Raw genomic sequence first — 20,830 nt, 5'->3', positions numbered from 1 at the left:
GACTATAAAAACTCTGTCAGTACAGTAATACAATACAAACACAAGTTAAAAATACATTCTCTGAAAAACCTAAATATCTTATGCAGTGTTGTTTCTTGTTATAAGGATTTATAGATATTTTTTACAGGAAAACAATACAAAAATGACTATCAAGAACACAATTTTTGCCCTAATATCAAATGTCTTAATAGACAGGTATGCATGTAAAATGACTAGAAATAGCATTTTAGCTTAGCATAAAGCTGACAATTTACACAAGGTTTATTTCTTATCACCAAACTTATCGAAATTACACATCATTAGAAAGTGTTTCACCGCTGTTCAAATGCACTTTGGATCGCATCATTTATATGTATAAATGTTTTCCATCTGAAAGGACTAAATATTAAATGAAACAAATGACAATAAAATGCAAAGTAATCTCTTCAGTAATCAAAATACTTTTTGAATGTAACTGTAGTCTAATTACCAAAAATTGTAACAGTAGTGGAATACAGTTACTTGTATTTTATATTTTAAATATGTAATCCCATTACATGTATTCTGTTACTCCCCAACCCTGACAGCTGGCCAGAACAAACATGAATGCAAACAGATTTATGAAGCAACATCACACTAAAATTCGTTGTATAATATTAGTCTCTTAGTAATAACACCATGTAAACTCAGTCAATAAGTTACTAAGAATATTGACAACACTAAATTAAAAACTCCTAATTTGAATTTGAATTTGAAACCCCCCCAAAATTATAGGGTGTTTGGTAATTAGGACGTCAGGATTTAGTCCGGTGTCACACAATATCATACCGTTTTTGGAGTCAAGTTAATGGTTTCACTAATTCTAAATACAGACAGTCAGTTTGGGCCCTGCGATGGACTGGCGACCTGTCCAGGGTGTCCCCCGCCTTTCGCCCAATGTTAGCTGGGATAGGCTCCAGCCCCCCGCGACCCTGTACACAGGATAAGCGGTTGACGATGGATGGATGGATGGATGGACAGTCAGTTTGAGCTGAATTTCAACTTAGTTATTGTTCTCTCTATTAATTCATAAATTACTGGTATGTTCATAGGAAATTACAAAGCAGTTCACAGCAGTTTTCCATCATGGTACAACATTACCAGCAATGATGACACATAATGGCACGAAGGGGAACCAAAACTCAGATTAAAATTCTTCCTTTATTTAAACAACTGCCTGATTAATTGTCCCAATAACCATGACATAATAAGCAATAATAATATCTAGCGTTGAGTTCTGTGATTTAGAATGTATGTTGCTTTTGAAACATTCATTAAAAAGTGATCTACCGCTCAGAGCAATGTATCATCTAACATAACTGTACAAGTACACCCTTGCATATTTCAAAACATTTCTTAAAGTACACATTCACGGTTTATTATTTGGACCTTACAAAGTTTCTGATTGAAAAAAGACTTGCTTATGTATGCGGCTTACAGCTATTTATTTGTTTCTATCAAGAAGCAGAAAATGCATTGTCATTTTGGCTCCCTTTAAGAGCCATATGTATGTTATTATCTCAGTAAGGGACTGGGGAGAAGGTGACTGTCTCCTAAGAGCTCTATGATTGCCTCTTACATCAGAGTGTTTTCCTTTCATTGGCAGGTATAGTTGTAATGGGAGCTTTTGTTCTTGTCAAACAAATAACACAACCTTAGGCCAATGTTTACAATTTCAGTATATTACATAAATGGAAATGCCCTTGATAACAGCAACAACAAATCACAAAGGCTTGATCACTTTGACTAAAAGCAGGCAAAACGTTCAAGAGCCAAAAATAATTTCAAAAATTGTTTACTTCAGTATTAACTGAGTTAAGATTGCACTGATGGTAATGGTGTGGGGGGCAAGACACCGGCACCATTTGTTCTAAATAACCCCCTGAGTGTTGAATCAACCACCTCTAATCAACTGTTTAAGTGGCCCAAAACACTTGGGGGAAAGAAATCATAGAACTTAAGGGAAACATTTGTGTTGTTATGCTTGTTGAAACCAAAGAGATTCCTGCATCCTGAATGAATGCAAACAACTGAATCAGAAACTGCAAATTACTTGGTTAGTTGGTTTTTGGTTTCCAAAAAGGAAAATAAAAAATATATGTGATGACCTGATTAATTAACTGAGTAAATATCAAATTCAAATACATGACATTATTGTGACATTATTGTGGCAGATGAGCAAAGCATTAAATAGACATTACAAAATGTCTCATATAGAAAGTCAATGATTTTTTCTTTGTTTTCACAAATCATTGAACATAAGGTAACTGTTACTGCCCTACAATCGAGTTTGTCAATCTGTACGAGGTAGACCAAGTGGCCTTTATCATTGAACAGATTCTTGCATTCCAACTGCACAATTTTTGAATTGTTTCTCTATGTACAGTACACATCGTTTCATAGCACTGTGCTTTTAAGATGTGGTGTTTACTATTTAAAAACAAATCTCGAGACTGCCGAATTCTGTTCCCTTCTGTTGTTCTCCATCTTGATGTTTTTAAATGCAAGAACATGTTCTGTTCAAACGGCTCCTCACTCATGCTGTACTGCCTGCTTATGGTAAGTATGGTTTGGTGGGTTAGGTGACATACAGTAAATTCAATGCGTTAATTAAGTTATCTTTTTATAATTATATTAACTCGAGAGCACAAGAAAAATAAATCACTTTCTATTCCAGGATGTGAACATCCAACAAACCAAGACCCCAATCAAAAACAATAAAGGGCCTTCAACTGTTAAAAGCTACAAAAAAAATTAAAAAACAGCACAATGTACAATTCGTTAAAGAAATCATGAAGAAAAAGGAATATGGAAACAGGGCTATATATACACACATTCCATTGGCGTGATTATGATTCGAACAAGAGATGTATTATCTTAAATGAATAATGAAACCTCTGTTTTAAATCAATGGCATTCATGTGTTTTGTATTAACACAATGGAATCGTCATGAGACCACTGTATCTGGCTCATCACTGAACTTCTTCCAAGTATGATTTGCATGATAATTTTAGAGATTTCTAGCATGATTTGAGCACCAGAAACCTACAGAGAACATCCACTGTGTACCCAACATGCAATGTGCCACTTGAATGAAAAATGCAAGTAGGAGAGAGAAACATGATTGTGACCCTGCAGTGATTTTTTTTCCTACAACCAAAGGCATTATTTTCTGCACCCTGTTTCAACCATATCCTAACAAGACTTACATTGATTAGAAGAGGGTGGGAGTGAAAATGCTTGCTGTGAATGACAGCCAGTGTCACTGTGAGACTGTGACACAAAAAAGGGCATTGGCAATAAGGATACATTGCAAAGGACATGACTCAAGGGCTGATCTTACATGCAGAGGCTCTCACAAGCCCTGCAAGCCGCATTCCAACACACACATTTTCCATGAGGAAATCCCAGCGCACCCTTGTATGCTGGGTAGGTATGAGTTTCATCCCCTGAAACAATCCGATATTCGACTGGCATAATATAACTGGGTCACATTAAAAATCAGACATTTGAGAAAGGGGTCTTCCAACAATTTTTTACAAACCTTGGAGTCCCTTTCACGCCCATGTATACCATTTACTGTATATACAGTATATATATGCATGTCCCAATGGTTGATTTTTCATAAAATGAACAGAGTTCAAATTTTCCTTTTTGTTATATGAGGGTTTCATTAAAACAGAATTGGAAACGTTTGAAAAAATATCACTTGTGAGCAGAGTATTTCATTGGGCATAATTTCCAAACAATTATCAAATAACAGTATGCAAAAAGTGTGAAAATATGATTTAATTTAATATTTAATTGTGTATATTTTGGGTACATAAAATGTAACCAATGAAACATTTAACTGTGGCCGGAATTCTCATGACTTGCCAAAAAAAAATTTAAACTGTATATAAACAGTTGGAAGATTATTATTTTTTATTTTTTTAAAGTGATATCAGTAAATAGTATTTGTAATTTTGTGGCTGTGCGTTTATGTGGACAAAATAATAAAAAGTATGGAAAAAAGGTCTTGGCATAATAGTTGGCAACAGGAATTCTTGTAAATGAATGATAGAGCAAAACTGTTCCCCCATTTAGTATAGCCTGTTTACATAACTCTCACTAGCTACCCCAGAGCAGAGCAGAGTTGGCCTACAGCTGCCAGCTCTATGGTGTTCTTTTTTTTTTTTTACTTGTTCCCTGTAGAGCTCTACCGGGGCCAGAACCACTTCCCTTAAGTGACACATGTGAGTAAGAGTGGTCTATTGCTCTGCAATCTGAACCACACACACCAGAAGACCTAACCAACACACATGCTTCCTGCCCCCTCGCACTGCTCTAACTGGGTCATGACATTCCCCAATTCCTGTCTGTCCTGTGTCTCTCCAGACACCCCAACCATGGCCAACTCCAGTCTCTGAGTTGGTTGTGTTTTGAAATTCTGCCCCTGCACTGTCTGGGGAGCTTGGCCACATGCACCTCTTCTGCTGGGAAGTGAATAGACCTAGATAGTGCCCTGGGAGAAGGCATGAGAATGTGATTCTTAGCGCTTGCTTTAGATCACAGGTCCTGCTGTGCCCTGTGAAGTCAGATCCTCAATGTTTGTGTTGGCAGGGATTATGTAGTCCTCTGGACAGGACAAACCCTAAGTGGAATTAATTTCCTTTGAGACAAAGACTCAGCAAGTGCATCATTTTCCAACTGTCCATTCTAGAGCACTGCATCCGAGACCTATCCAGATGGGTAAATACGTAGATGCGCCATATGATATGAAAAATGGAAAGTAAATCAGAGAAAGTGGGACTCCAGGGGAGGTAAATTGCTGAAGTGTTGAACTGAGTAGGTGCGGACACTATCAGACGACTGGTCTTTCCTTGTGTTTCCACTGGCATGCACATGAGCAACTGAAATTTAAAACAGGACAGATCTGACAGTGATTTACTCTCAGGCTCTGTGCTTGAGCTGCTCTACGCATACTGACTGGTCTCCAGCTAATATAATAGACAGTAGAGTTTTGTCCTAATTAACTCAAAATTTGCTCTTTTAGTATGTGTCTTCATATGCAGTTTCAAATCAGAGGATAACACATCTGACATGCATTCAAAATTACACCATTAGACAATTGATCTCCAGTCCTTTTTGTCTTATGTACCCACGTCATTTCAAAGCTTTCCTTTTTACTTTAGTGCATGTCATAGATTAAAAAGGCATACTACCACACTACTCTTACTATTTCTGCCATATCTTTTTACAACAGAATTAGTAAGAGTGTTACGGTAGTATGCCATTTCGAAATTAGCCCATTAAACGTCAAATGTGTCTCTGGGACAAAATTATGCTAGAGCAGGTCACATATTCTGCTGTACTGTGTCCACACAAACTGACACAAATTGCATTTAACTTTTGTTTTCTTTCCTGAACTGAAAAGACATTTATCATATTAATCTTTTGGCAAGATTTACATTTTACATCGTAATTTATGTTTTAATGAAGCAAAACCTAAATCTTTCCAAGTAACACCTGGCTGGAACTTGCTTATTTGACCACTGGTTAGTAATCAGTGATTTAGACAATACTCATGGATAAATTACCTAGGAGGAAAACAATATCTTGGCAATAACAATAATATCACAATCGCTATAATATCACTTTGAATTCATGATTACATCATATAGCACAGATACTGTAGTTATATGCCAAATTGAAAATGAGTAATATTTTCCATAAGTCATTAGGGACAGCAAACACCCTTGCAAAAACAAACATAAGTGTATGTCAATGCACAGTGTTGACAACGTCAAAGGAGAATGCCGTAAATTACCTGAGCCATGCACAAAGAGGTGGAGATATTTTATCATGATAGGACTTTTAGCGGTCTGCAGGGAACCCTCATCATCTTTCATAAGGGGAGGTTTGCCACTTTAATCCTACATCTGGTGTGCATTACCATTCCATGCAGCTCTGACTTAAGTCTGGGCCTGAACAAGAACCTCACCCTCTCACTGTGTCCAAAAACTATAAAATACTAACAGCTTGAAATTAAAGATGACACTGTCTCCTTCACAAACTCTTGTATTTTATATTTGTTTTTGGAAAGTTTACAGGTTTAAAAAAAAAAAAATGTCTTCATGAAATTACTGTTGGAATGAAGAAAATGAAAGAAAAGACAAGGGAAATGTCAGCCAATTCTCTGAAATGGGGCTTCAAAAGCTGCCTCCATTTAAAACTACACATTTTTGGTTTCACCTTCAAAAGTAATACAAGATTTTTAAAGGGGCCAGAACATTTTTTTTTTTTTTGCTTTTAGATCGCTGTGAGAATGCTGTTGCAATAAACTTATCCAAACAAGAAAATTAAAGGTCAGGGAGTGTTTCTCATGACCTAGCTCATGTTATCATTTTGAGTGTTTTTCCAGGTAAAACAGTGAATTTAAGTGTATAAGCTAATTTAAATCACAAACTTGTCACTTGTTTATCTCGAGGGCAAAAATATTCTCACTCTGGTATCTCTGATTTTTGCAGTATTTCTTGTCTCACTGAGCCCATTCATACTACATTAACTAGAACATTCATTGAAATGTGTTGCCTTGTAAACATGTAAAACTGTAAAAAACAAAACTGCTTCATGAAGCTGAGGAAGGGGGCTCTTTAGTTACATTTGCTAGAACAACAGCAGCTAATAGCACCTGTAAAACACACAAGGCTACCTCCAGGATGACACTATTTCTGAAAATGATGCCTCATTTCCTGCTGACCACAGTTTATGTGTGTCCCTGATGTTAATCATGTTTTTGTTGTGGTGGAATGATGCCACTGATTTCAGATATTACAGAAAGAGAAAACAATTATGCATGTAGACCAAGATCAAATCTTCATGAAAAAGAGAAATCTTAAAAAAAGCTTGATTTCCATGCTTTAAAAAAAGATTGTTAGGTGGCCTCCGTTTTACCTCAAGGCTCACAACAGTAGCTCTCTGAATTAACTTGATACACATGACTAAAAAGACAGTGAGAAGCCTGTTTGACAAGTAGGTCAATGCAGTCTGTCTCTCTCTTTTTCTTTATCCCCAGGGTGTGCAATTGTTGGTTCCTTACCTGAGGGCAATCTTTGATATAGTGTCCCTTGTTAAAGCAGAGATGGCACAGGTAGTTTGGTGGAGGCCTCTTGCTGGGCTTGCGTGGCTCAGAGGATAGGGAGAGGTCGGAGAAGTGGTCCGTTAGAGAATTCAGGCCATCCACTATGTTGTTAAGTGAGCCATATGGGGAAACACTTTTGTATAAACCATTATTCAGTGCCTGAAAAGTATAAAAGATCAAGGAAAACAACAGTTTAGTTAATCACAATGTTAACAAAACCGAAGCACAAAAAATTATCAATATCTTCTTAACAATTTAAGGCATGTTACACTAATTAATTACAGTTTTAAGACTTTACCGAAAATAGCATTGGCCAATAAGCAGAATTAATTCTGGGTTTCAATGGTCCTAGAAAATGTGGACATATCAGAAAATTACAAAAAAAATGATTTCACAGCCAGAAAAAGTAACTGAAATTAACACAATCATATATAAATATATACATATACACATACACTGGCAGCCAAAAGTTTGGAATAATCTACAGATTTTGCTGTTTTGGATGGAAATTGGTGCTTTAATTCACCAAAGTGGCATTTAACTGATCACAAAGTATAGTCAGGACATTACTGATGTAAAAAACAGCACCATCACTATTTGACAAATGTCCTTTTTTTATCAAATCTAGACAGGCCCCATTTCCAGCAGCCATCACTCCAACACATCTTATCCTTGAAGAATTATGCTAAATTGCTAATTTGGTACTAGAAAATCACTTGCCATTTTATCAAACACAGTTGAAAGCTATTTGTTTTGTTAAATGAAGCTTAACATTGTCTTTGTGTTTGTTTTTGAGTTGCCACAGTATGCAATAGACTGGCACATCTTAAGGTCAATATTAGGTCAAAAATGAAAAAAAAAAAAGAAGCTTTCTCTAGAAACTTGACAGTCAATCATTGTTTTGAGGAATGAAGGCTATACAATGCTTGAAATTGAAGATTTCATATAAAGGTGTACACTACAGTCTTCAAAGACAAAGGACAACTGGCTCTAGCAAGGACAGAAAGAGATGCGGAAGGCCAGATGTACAACTAAACAAGAGGATAAGTATCAGAGTCTCTAGTTTGAGAAATAGAAGCCTCACATGTCCTGAATGACATTCTGAAGCTGACAACTTCATTGAATTCTACCCGCTCAACACCAGTTTCATGTACAACAGTAAATTGAAGATTCAGGGGCGCAGGCCTTATGGGCAGAATTGCAAAGAAAAAGCCACTTTTGAAACAGAAAAACAAAAAGAAAAGGCTTGGCAAAGAAACACAGATATTGGACAACAGATAATTGGAAAAGAGTGTTATGGATCTTAACCCCATTGAGCTTTGATGGGATCATTTGACTGTAAGGTGTGTGAGAATTGCCCGACAAGACAGCCACATCATGGCAAGTGCTACAGGAAGTGTGGGAGAAATGTCATCTGAGTATATGGACAAAATGACTGCCTCTTTGAAGTAGTTGAAGTAATTTTTCACGTTATTAATATCCTGACTATACATTGTAATCAGCAGCATGCCACTTTGGTGAATAAAAGTACCTATGTCTTTGCATAAGAGCAAAATCTGTACTTTATTCCAAACTTTTGGCCACCAGTGTATGTGTGTATATATAAATATATATATATAAGGCCGTAGCAAGAAATTCTGGGATCTTCAAAATATTGCTCTGGGCCCCTTACCTAATACAGTTTCGAATTTATTGTTGGTCCCCCTGGGACCTCTGGGCCCCTAGAATTCACCCCACTGGCTACTGCCCTATATATATATATATATATATATATATATATATATATATATATATATATATATATATATATATATATATATATATATACATACATACATACACATACACATACACATACACATACACATAGTACCGGTCAAAAATTTTGAAACACTTACTCATTCTTTATTATAATGTTTTTTTTCTTTACATTTTAGAATAATAGTAAAGTCATCAAAACTATGGAATAACATAAATGGAACTATGGGAATTATATTGTGACTAAACAAAATCCAAAAATAAATCAAAACTGTGTTATATTTTAGCATCTTTTAAAGTCGTCACCCTTTGCCTAGAATTTGCAAACATGTACTCTTGACATTTTCTCAACCAACTTCTTGAGGTATCACCCAGGGATACTTTTTAAACAGTATTTAAGGAGTTCCCATCTATGTTGGGCACTTATTGGCTGCTTTTCATTATTATTTGGTCCAAGTTTTGGTTTTATAATTAAATAAATTAATATGGTAGCACAATGATATTTTTGTCTACAAAAGAAATTTCAAACATTTAAGCGTACGCCTTCAGATCAAAAGATTTTAAAGATCATGAGAAAAATTTCAGTCAAGTGTTTCAAAACTTTTGACCGGTAGTGTGTGTGTATATATATATATATATATATATATATATATATATATATATATATATATATATATATATATATATATATATATATATATATATATATATATATATATATATATATATAAAGACATGGAAATGTCCATAGTAAAAAAAAAAAATTTCTAGCTATGCACGACTTTGAAATATTTTCATTGGCTAGATATTTTGAGTGCAATATATATATATATACAAAATAAAAAATATCAAATTATTTAAAAAAATCCTTATCCAGCAATAACTTATGCACAACTGGAAAGTCGTGGAAAAATTATGGTAATTCATTCTTCAAAAGATGTTGAAGCCGACATAACCCCCTAGAGCAAGTAATAAGTACATCAATCTGAGATTTGCAAATCAGATTGGCATATAACAACAGAAAATAGTTCAACGTTAAGCATGCGTTACATAGACGACAGTTTGGAAGGGAAGATGTTGCTTGAGTGATGTCTTCCTCTGGTTATGGTTTCTGAGGTTATGTTATTGTTGAAGTCTAATGTTGGACAGTACTGAAACTTTATACTTGGCAAGAGCAGATAGCTGTCATCTAGTTCTTAGCAAGGACAATAAACAGTTTCTTCCCATATCTCCCAGACGAGTCTCTGTTCATCTGTTAGATAAACTCTGGATACACCAAACAAGCTTTATTAAATCTTTTCCTATAGATGTACATCTGGTTATCATTTTCCATCCCAGATGATTTCCATTCTTTGTGGAAGAAGTCCCTGCAAAACACACATCCCAAGTGTTTGCACTTCATTCAAACTGTAAACTAATTTACGCAATTCTGAGCATGTATGACATAAGATTATGAGTCATGTAAAATCAGTAATCTTTAGAAGTGTTTATGTTCAAAATAAGTAGGCCAACAAAAAGCAGTGTCATGAGAAACTGTGTGTCCAGCTAAACTTTTATTTTGACTTGCATGACCAACAAACAGTAAGTCTAAGATCAACAGGGAATATGAATAGGAAAATGGAAAGTTCTCCCTAAACATAAAACTAACAAATTCCAGCTATGGTTGCAATTTTATGAAAATACAGTGATGACAGCTACTAGCAGTTTTTTATCAGAATTCTTTTCTAATATCAATGCTTATGCAATAATGCAATCACAATTTTGATTGTAGTTGCCAGAATGGAATTTGCCTAGGATCTCTGGGATATGGCCCTCACACATTTACGCCAGTGGAGGACATCTCTCCTCACCCCTCCCACACAGCTAGAGAACCAGTCAGGGAGGTCAATCCTGCCCTTCACTGCTGCCACTCGCTGGACAAGCGAGTAGCAGTATGTACACACACACACACACACACACAAGCAAAGGTGTTATAAGACATGTGACTATTTAACTGCCACCTAGATGATGTACACAGAACCATTTGCTGGCAATACTGCACAAAAAATAAACAGAAACCATATCTATAATTCATGCAGAGATGATCAGATACTGTATGTTAATTTCACAATACATATAGCATAGACTGCTAAAAAATCAGATTCTGACAGGTTGATTTTGGCATTATAGAAAAGAAATGCTTTGATAAAAGCTGATCAAAGAACTATTATTTGTGCAATGAGAGGTTTTTGAAAGCATTCCTAACCTCTAGCATCCTTCCATTTGAAATTGCATCCCAAAAAAAGAAAAAGGAGATGGCGAATTAGAGAGAGAAAAAGGCATAGGGAGGGAGAGAGAGACTTGTCACAATGTTTTTATTAACTCTGATTACGAATTAAAGTTTTGCCGTTCATCAAACTTTCCACTAAACATCACCACTTTGACTCTGTCTCAGCCACAATACTGTCAATGCATCATTAAAAAGAAAATGTGTTACTCAAATGTCCATGCTTCTGGAAGTAATTATCTTGTTTAGAAAAATAAACCAAAAAGTACAAAAAGAATCAATAGTGAATTTTAGTTCCATGAGCACTCCAATTAGTACACAGAAATTTATTGAAATGTTGCATTTAATTTGAAAATCATTCCCATTTCAATGAGATTTGAAAAGAAGCCACACCCATTCTTGGCTTCTTATACATGTTTCATGACAAACTTAATTATCAAGACAACATAATGGCACAAAATAATATAAAAATATCGACAGTACAGTACATTAATCTCACTTGAATCTTGACTATTAAATTATAGAAATGTATCCTTTATTGGAAAAGCAATCTACAGGATGATGCCATCTTAAAAAGAGATTCAGCAGGCAACAATTTTCTTTTCCTAATTTGTGTTCTTAAGCTTCTACACTTTACATCGTAATATATTTAACTATGTTCACATGCACATCAAATTACTATCTGGCCCTATATACTCTTTAAATAATACTATCAAACATATTCATTCAGAGAGGATCATTAATAATATTGACTTTGTTTATGTGATAAAGAATAATAAAATGACTGTCATGTCTGTAACCACAAAAAACTAAAAAAAAAAAAAAACTCACAAAGAAGCATCATTTTTGATTACATTGAATTCAGATAGGGCATTCCATTTTTTTAGACCTTTAAATCTCATTCTGAGATTTGAGACTAATTGGACCTAAACAGCCTCTACTTGTTCAAATTAGGCAGTTGGCAAATAAAAAGCAAGTAATCTTATGATCAACATGAGATACTTTCAAGGATGACTGCCTAATTTGGCTGTCCACGTGCAGTTACAAAACACAATAAACTGAGTGTGCAAAGCTGTACTGAGCACGCTGACACTGATGTCTATTTTTAATGCCACTAAGTGATTCATTCTTTGTATAGTGCTATTAAATATAAATACATAAAATCGTCAAACTAAAAGTAAAACTCTTAATTGACCTCAATTATTTTACAACAAAATCTAAAACGTATTACTAATAATAAAAAAGGGTGAGAATAACACTATTACAATTTTTCTTTGGCTAAAACAAATAAATAATAAAAAATATATATCTTATGCAAATCGAACAAAGCGTTTTATAGAGTACAAACGTAGCTTCGACCAGACACGCGCACAACATCAGATCGTGTCAGACTGCGCTTTCCTTAATAAATCTTATTCCAGACGACGGAGACCGTTCTCTGCGTAAACGTATATTTTCACTCCAGAATAAAAGTACACTGCTGAAGTACAGAACTTTAGTTACCTCATTCCTCTGCAGCTGAAAGAAATTATTGAGATAGTTGGAGTTGTGAGAGCTCAGGTCATTGGCAGGAGTTTTGCTGAAGTTCAGGTCCGGGTGGGAAGAGTTGGGCTCGGGTCGGAATGCATCGAAGGCACTCGTCTGATGTGTGTCTTGTAAAGAAAGGTAAACCCAATTTAGAAGCTGTGCAGGCTGGTACACTGATGTACTGCTGTCTATGGCAGACAACAAGCTCATGTTGTAATTTTGAGTCTTCCACTGTTACTTTTGGAAAGGGCTAACTTTGTTGACTTGTTCCGAGTCTACTGTGAATGCGCCGTCCGTTTTCCACACCCCGAAAATGAGCACTTCTCACTTCTTCCAGCACAGACCCTTTGCTGGGATCCCGGTCCCAGGATTATAGTTACACGAAAGTCATTGCTCTAACATGTCAGAATAAAAAGTTTTAGCCCGCTGTCCATGGCCCGTTATCTCGCTTTATTTGCACTGTAACTAGAAAACTCATTGAATATTCATGGTGTATCCGCGTACATCATTGTCTGCAACAGCCAATCAATATGCGCTCTATAATATATGCGCTTATGTATAGGGACAATCTTTTCATTATTGGCTACCAGCTAATTTGAACAGATAAATAATATTTTCACTGTATTTATTTTTTAAACACATTGCAATGCTTAGTGCATGATTTTTGTTTTATTAAAGATTATTTTAAAAACTAAAAGATCATACTGTATGTAGTTCATTCAACATTAATTCAAGATTTAACAAAGAAACTGTACTTCACAATCTATTTCAAAAATGTAATTTGGGTTGTATACCAGTATATTAATTAAATGAAAACACTGTCAAGTGTTGTACTCGTAATATTGTCATAGAGAAAATCATCAAATCACCTTAAAAATCTCTCCCTGGAAAATATTATTTGATTAACACCAGTCCACATGGCTGTAGATATCCCTTAAATACACAGAAATATATGTGAAACAAAACACATTAAAGAAGCCAATAGGCTGATGTAAGCAAATGGCTTTGTTTGTTTAGCAACAGGGGTGAGATTCTTGAGTGGTAACCCCACAAACAGATCCCAGGGAAATGCCCCATATTTCCTAGCCATGTGCCCAATAAGGCTAAAAACTCCTAAAGAGAATAAAGAAGAAAGTGTAAGAATGAACATTTGTAATGTATCCAATTTATTTTATAATTAAATAGAGTAGGTAATCATAAAATATAAAACAAATAAATACATAAAAAAATAAACCCATGATAAAAAGGCTGCATTTTGCACAACCAGTCGAAAGCAGGAGGGTTTTGACATGTCCTAATGGATTCATAAGCATTTCAATGTTTGATTGACTCACCTGTGGTAGCTACAAAATTCAATGGCAAACTAATTTGTGCTCCACCTTGTGGTGTTAAGATACTCATCCTCCTGCACCACTTTCTAAAACTTAATTCACCTCACGGATCTTAACCCTAAAATGCATAGTTAATTGTACCCCAAGAATGTATTTGCAATTCAATAAGATGCATATTATTCCTAAAACTGCCTATTACAATTTCTTGTAATCAAATAAACCACTTTTACAAAAAACATTGAAATCTTTCAGAACAAGATTCAATACATTACTTGTATATCTAACATTTCAGTATTATAGTCTAACAGTACAGAACCTACACGGAAATACGTCTGTGTGTGGGATCTTAGTGCATGCATTGGCAGCAAATCACCAACATGCCACTGTGGTCTTTACAGACAGGGGCACTGCAATGAGAGCAGGTTGTGCTCACTTTTCTGTCTCTTGTAGCTCGACAGTAAGAACATCTCTTTCTGTTTTTCCGCAGGTCGCGCTGTTCTTGAAGTTGACTGGTTATACCTGGCCATGATTTTACTACCCCACATATTTTCATGGCCTCAAGGATGGTCTTTGGTAACTTTGGGGTTTCTTCGCAACGCCTATGCATTTGAGGCATTACAAGCTCTTTCACCAGTTCCTTCATGAACAACCTCTGCATGTTATAACCACTTGACATGAAGTTGGGGTGCTGAGCAATAAAAATGGAGTAGGAGTTTACAACAGCAACATCCAACATATTATACCACAGCAATGTGGGCCATCTCCCTGTTTTGCGTCTGCAGGTATAATTCCGGGTCATTTGGTCAACACTGTCGACTCCTCCTTTGGTGAGGTTGAAGTACTGGATGACCTCTGGCTTGTTTTTAGCACTTGTTTTATCCAGCGCTTTGCTGGTATGCATGGTGCTTAACAGGATCTTTGCCTTTTTTAACTTTGGCACATAGCTTACCATGGACATATTGCCACAAAAACCAAACTCAGAGCTATAAAGTGCTCGTAACTTGGATGGCCACATGACTGGTGGTACATCTGGATTATTATGGTGAAGGGTTCCAACCATGGTCAAATTTCTCTCAAGCAGCTTTTTTGCCAGAGGGACACTGGTAAAGTATTTGCCCATTGTAATGTTGAGACCTATCATAAGAAACAAACACATAAACGGACAGAGAGTTAGGCAACTTGCACAAAAACAATAAGGGTGGCCTGACAATGGTTGTGACAGAGTTGGTGAATAGAAGGTTGCTGGTTTGGTCCCTTAAAAGTGTGAACCATCAACTTTCAACATTCTGCTCTCGAGCAATGTAGTTAACCCTAAGTTGCTCAAAGGGTTTACTTAGTTTTCTTTGGATAAAATTGCGGGCTAAATGGCTACTGTTTATTTTAAATATACACTAGAAAAGCAAGAAAGTACAAAAGATATTATAATGGTTTCTAAGAGAATTATCACATCCTTATTAATCTATGACTAGAGGTCAACCGATAAAGGATTATGCCAATACAGATAACTAAGGTGGTGAGAAAGGCCGATAACCAATTAATCGGCCAATAGTTTTTAAAATGTATTTATAGAATGTAAAAACAATAAATGTATTCTTTCCTATGACGGGCACAGAAAAGAGTCCAAAATAAAAAAAAATGTTATTGTTCAACCAAAATCCCAATAATAACCAGACATTTTTTTAAATATTTAGTGCATAATGCTGGAATTGTAAGTATAAAGAACAACAAGCCCCCCATTTTGAAATGACAAAAATAAAAAAACTAGCAGCATAGATTTAATCTGATGACTAATAATTATGAGATTTACCTGTTTCCTGGAGTCCACTGGACAACTTTAGGACAGTGTTCTCTGCAGGGTTCACCTCTCCTGGCAGTCTTCCTATGAAGATGACAGCGTCAATGGCATATGGGACTCTGGCATCACACATCCAAAAGATTTTTATACCGTATTTGGTAGGTGGGCCTGGCTTGAATTGCAGAAACTTGCACCTGCCCCTGAATAACACAAGTTGTTCACCAACAGTGACACAATCACTAGGGATGAACCTTTCTCTACAGTTGATTAGGAACCGATCCCACACATGTCTGAAGGCTGCCAATGTGTCGGATGTCTCTCTTTCTACTCTGGTTCTCTTGTCATCAAATCGCAGGTATCTGCCAATGTCCTCAAATCGTCCGCCTGACATGGTAGCTTTATAAAGTGGGTTCTGTAATGGATCTAGAAACAGCTCCTGTGTAGGGACATCCTCATTTTTTTCCATACCGATAAGTAGTGTCAGACCAATAAAGGCTTTTAGCTCTTCTTTAGTGACCTCTTTCCACAATTTGCCTTTTGCTGATGCTGCTCTCTGTCCTTCCATGTTGGTGCATTGAAGGATCTCATCAATGATGTTTTCACTGATGAAAAGTTCCCAAGCATCTTTAGGTGTCACAACTGATGGTCCTAGTGCAGGTCCTGGACAGCTCCTTGATGTAGAGCTTCTGGTTTCACTTTGAGGAGGAGGAACTTTGCTCCAATAAGACTCATTATTACTCTGTCGACTCAAGTGATCTTTACTCTCTTCATCACTGGATTCTGCAGATGAGTACTCAAAGTCAGTTGTACTGCCAACTGCTCCCACTATTTCCTGACCCACTGTCACATCTGTGGAACTGCTACATTCTGGGTCTTCAGTGTCGGAGAGCTCAGATTCTGAATCTGGGGAGGCGATGGATTCATATTCTTCTCCAACCGTTCCCAAACGCTCAGCTGTATTCCTTTCAACAATTCGGTGAACCACGGACAACACTGTAATACAAACACGAGAACTGTTATATTGGCATGAAGAAAATGTACAAATAAGTAAACATGTTAGTTGCATGCCTGCGTGAATTATTGTTTTAAATTAAACGGTATGTAACCACACAGAGCATTCTCATTCATCTCATTCAATATAAGCCTATTTCATCACATACACTCTACTAATGTCTAGCTGGATGGCTCTTCTTTGAACTTGCTCAGTGAAACTATGAAATAGCAAAAACCAAGCCAATTTTTAAATAAAAAGACATCAAACATCGACACAAAGAGGTTTAAATAAACTGGACTGCATGAATGAGCATTGTCTTTGCTTACTCAGCAAAACGTTTTGCAGCAAAATCAGGAGCAGACAGAAATGTGCAGTATTTGATCTCCCTCTGGTGGATAAATATCAAGTAGCAGTTTGGGACACATTAGTCTGCATATCAATATTTTGAACAATTAAGATTTCTATTTATACTTTTTTATCTCACTTGTGCTGGTACTAAAATTATTCTTTAGAGAGTTTTAATAATTTGTTAAAACCTTTACATTTTTCTACACTGATTAGAGATATATTTGCCAAATCTTTTAAATTGGAAAAACTGGAAAAACATTTCTCTCAGTCAACAACAATTTGTCAGACAGAGAATTAAGACTTAAGTCTGTAATACCCTTATTTTAATGTAAGCTTGATATAGGAAACACAAAGCAACTTCTTTGCATAACATTAAAATATGCAATAGGCAAAGATATGGTATGTTATAAAGCATTAGACAGCTACATTTGCCAAAAACCATACATTCTTCAAATTGGAGCAAAAATACATCATCCATGATAATTGGATGATGTCATTCTTTCAATCAAACAACTATAAGAAAAGCAAAGATAAAAGCAGTTTCGGTCAGAAAAGATTGCTATAATCCAATGAACATTAAAACACAATTATAATTCAGTTTCCTTCTAAACGTTTAACAAATATGCTGTTGCACATCAGGTAATCTATTCTTAATGGTATTTCATATGCAACCTGTAACTGTACCCATATCTGTATGCTTTACCACACACAGAGCACTGGAAAAGTCTCACCTTAGAATGTGTCCATTTATGTTATAATTAACAAGTATGTAAACATGCTTAAAACCCTTTCTTTACTCAGAGCAAATATAAGGTCTCTCTCCTGTGTGATCTCTCTGGTGCACTATTAAGTCATATTTGTAAAAAAAACTGGTCACATGAAAACGGCCTGTCACCGGCCTGTCACAAGCATGTCTATGCAAGTGTATTTTCAAATAAGAAGGCTTGGCGAACTTCATTTGACACTGATCACAAGTGTGCAGCTTCTGTCTCCTGTGAATTTTAAAGTGATCCATGAGCAGGTCTGATTCATTCCCACAGGTTTCACCCCTAAATCGCTCTCCTTTGCAGTTAGTTGAATCTTCTGCCTTTACCTGCCTTCTCAGCAGGCTCACGGCGATGTTCTATGGCCTTTCTTTGCTTAATTAAATATAGAATTCCTCTGCTTGACACATCAGAATTCATTTTAGTAGATATTATTTTTTCTGTTGTCTTACACTGCTCTGTTGAACATTTCATTCCTTGGATTGATGCATCACAATTTATCCCTGTTGTTTTTCTTTTTCTGGATGCAGCACTTCTTTCTGCAATTTTTTTTCTTCTGTTCAGAGGTTTATCAGAAAAAGCAAGAGTGTTCCTTTCGAACTCATCATCCATCTCAACTGGAGGTATTAGATCAGTTGTTAAGTCATCAGGCACTTCCTTCATAACTTGTAGACCAAGGTCCAGGAACTCATCTGTCGCACCACCATGAGAATGAGGGGACATTTCTATTATGTTCACATCAACCAATGAAGAGGCATCTTGATCATATTCCACTTTTACTTCTCTTTGGGGAATGTCTGACTGACTGAACTCTGATTGCATTATCACTGTATTTGTCAATGTGTCATTTTCCCCTTTTAAGTATCCACTCACACAGTGCAATGAAATTAGCTCTTGATTATTGGAAGGAAGCGTACTGCTCATTTTATCTTCAGAGTTTGTTTGCATGAGGTTCAGCAGAGATGGCAAACTTTGCTCCATTATAAAGAAACATTTGCCTTTTGGTGTATATTCTATCATCTAGTTCATCTTTGATGATGAGCTGTAGAAGAGGTCTTGTTGTTGAGAATGGAGGTGAATCCCTCTCGTGGCTGAACCAGGACTACAACAAAGAAAGAAGGCCGAGATTAAGCAATCTATCCCGTCATGCATTTGTTTGTAGTATGGAGATGACTATTAAAGATTGCATTGCTGTTTTATTTTTAAATTACCACCACCATACAATTGCATAACCATGTTGGTTAAACTAAACTCGCATTTCGTCGTAGGTAAATTAATATTTGGTAACTTCAAGGCAGATAAACAACTGGAGTATCGGCGCAAAATAATAGCGGTTACAGATAATGAAACTAGAAATCTACACTTATATCCTTTACATGATTAAAAAATAATGTATATGTAATACTCTACTCACCAAAGCGACTTAGCACTGGAGGAAATAGGCCTTTATCACACTTCCGCGTTTCTCGCTTCCGAGGGAGCCCCTCGCAGGGTAAACTTACTTCCGGTATCAACAACTGCCTTTGAAACGTGAGCAAGATATGATGAAATTAGTCTTCACACAAATTAAATAGCGTATGAATGTTTGATCTGACTTGTCAACCCTACAGAGCTCTAATTACGAGCTTGATTGTGGTAAAATAACATTCTGACACCTTTGAGGAAGCCACAACGTGATAGAATGCAGCATATTCAGTGAGAAATTCGAGATGCTAATAGCCTAAGACTACACCGGTAATAAGTAACTTGTGAATTCGCTGTCATATCGTTGTCTGTTTGGGTTGGCTCTTACACTATCACAATTGAAAAGAACACGTTGTGTGCGGAGAATCATCGGCAGTTTGCTCCCTGAACAGCTCCAGAATGAGAAGCAACGCGTCTGATCGCTCGCACCATGGACACGTACATAAACAGGGACACTTCTGGCATCTCTCTCTATTACATCTCATTCACATGCTTTTAACACAGGCAGACAACTTAGTGGGATAAAGTTAATGTTCGAGTGGACATTCGGGATTAAACTCTGTTTTTCACATCATGATGCCAATCCAACTCAGATATACAGGTGCATCTGCCCTTTTTTTTTTTTTTTTTTTTAATAGCACACGGCTCAAATGTCCAAACAATATATTTTTTTAAATGGTCATTTTAACATCCTTATAAGTAAAAGAATGGAACCATTACTCAGATGTTCAGGAAAAATATAAATTTCCTGACCGTTTCTTCGTGAGAAATACTATTAAATACATCGTTTATGGCACAGTTCTTATTGCTGTCTGTTTATCTTTTTAAAACTGTATTTATATATTTGGGAATTTCATACGAGGTTCAGTTAGACATTTAATTTTATTTGTATTTTTGCATCTGTGCTGGAAGTATAGCTTTTTAAAATGTATTTCCCTTGATATCGTGATGAGAGGTGTGGTTGAATGAATACAGACTGCGGACTGAATTGCCTAATCAGTTGAAAAAGGTGATAAATAATTGATGTGTATATCATGTTTGTGACTTGTTGGAAAACATACCATATACAAGAGGTAAGAAGCATTACTAGAGGCAAATGTAAACTAAAGCAATAGCCGCAAACCTGTAGCGGAAGTAGCTTTACTCTGCGGTGACGTAGTTTCTGATTCTTCTTCTTCAGTGGGTTGCGAACCAACGAAATAGGTGCACACTGCCACATAACGTGCTGGATTGATAAAACAATTAAGACTAGGGAGATTATTAATGTTTTCAATATAAGAATTCTCAACACCACCTTTATACTTTTTTATGTTTATTAAAATTGTATTCAAATATAATTCTGATATACCTTATTAAACATTTGTTGGATGAGGATGAAATGGAAGTCTTATACATTTTATACAATCATGAAGCCTTAAATAATTCAGTCATTACATCCAGA

The 20,830-nt window shown here is 36.0% G+C and overlaps 2 protein-coding genes across 2 annotated transcripts in view; both read right to left on the bottom strand.

Annotated features, from left to right (window-relative positions):
• LOC127618020 (zinc finger CCHC domain-containing protein 24-like) overlaps positions 1-13,142 on the bottom strand; it is a 57,371-nt gene extending 44,229 nt beyond the window's left edge. Inside the window, exons 1-2 of the mRNA XM_052090235.1 lie at positions 12,670-13,142; positions 7,101-7,301 (exon numbers count right to left, since the gene is read on the bottom strand). Coding sequence (XP_051946195.1) covers positions 7,101-7,301; positions 12,670-12,903 — 435 coding nt within the window. The 5' untranslated portion in view covers positions 12,904-13,142. The remainder of the gene's footprint in view (positions 1-7,100; positions 7,302-12,669) is intronic.
• A 708-nt stretch (positions 13,143-13,850) lies between these two features.
• LOC127618015 (uncharacterized) lies at positions 13,851-19,814 on the bottom strand. Its single transcript, XM_052090229.1, has 5 exons — positions 19,718-19,814; positions 19,340-19,446; positions 18,378-19,027; positions 15,832-16,812; positions 13,851-15,158 (listed from the first exon to the last, which is right to left on the bottom strand). Exons 3-5 carry the CDS (start codon positions 18,943-18,945, stop codon positions 14,371-14,373), a joined length of 2,337 nt encoding a protein of 778 aa, XP_051946189.1. The 5' UTR covers positions 18,946-19,027; positions 19,340-19,446; positions 19,718-19,814; the 3' UTR covers positions 13,851-14,370.
• Positions 19,815-20,830: the final 1,016 nt, after the last annotated feature.

The sequence above is a fragment of the Xyrauchen texanus genome, chromosome 24 (genome assembly GCF_025860055.1).
Source record: "Xyrauchen texanus isolate HMW12.3.18 chromosome 24, RBS_HiC_50CHRs, whole genome shotgun sequence".
Taxonomy (NCBI): domain Eukaryota; kingdom Metazoa; phylum Chordata; class Actinopteri; order Cypriniformes; family Catostomidae; genus Xyrauchen; species Xyrauchen texanus.
Note: the sequence above shows the minus strand (reverse complement) of the source record. Positions and strands in the feature narration are given on the sequence as shown.

What these genes read in the sequence shown, in the direction of transcription:
- LOC127618015 (XM_052090229.1), bottom strand. Translation starts at nt 18,945, where the DNA reads ATGATAGAATATACACCAAAAGGCAAATGTTTCTTTATAATGGAGCAA. An exon ending in GAAATGTTCAACAGAGCAGT is followed by an intron (nt 16,813 to 18,377) that starts GTAAGACAACAG and finishes TTTGTATTACAG; the next exon opens with TGTTGTCCGTGGTTCACCGA. An exon ending in CAGTGGACTCCAGGAAACAG is followed by an intron (nt 15,159 to 15,831) that starts GTAAATCTCATA and finishes TTCTTATGATAG; the next exon opens with GTCTCAACATTACAATGGGC.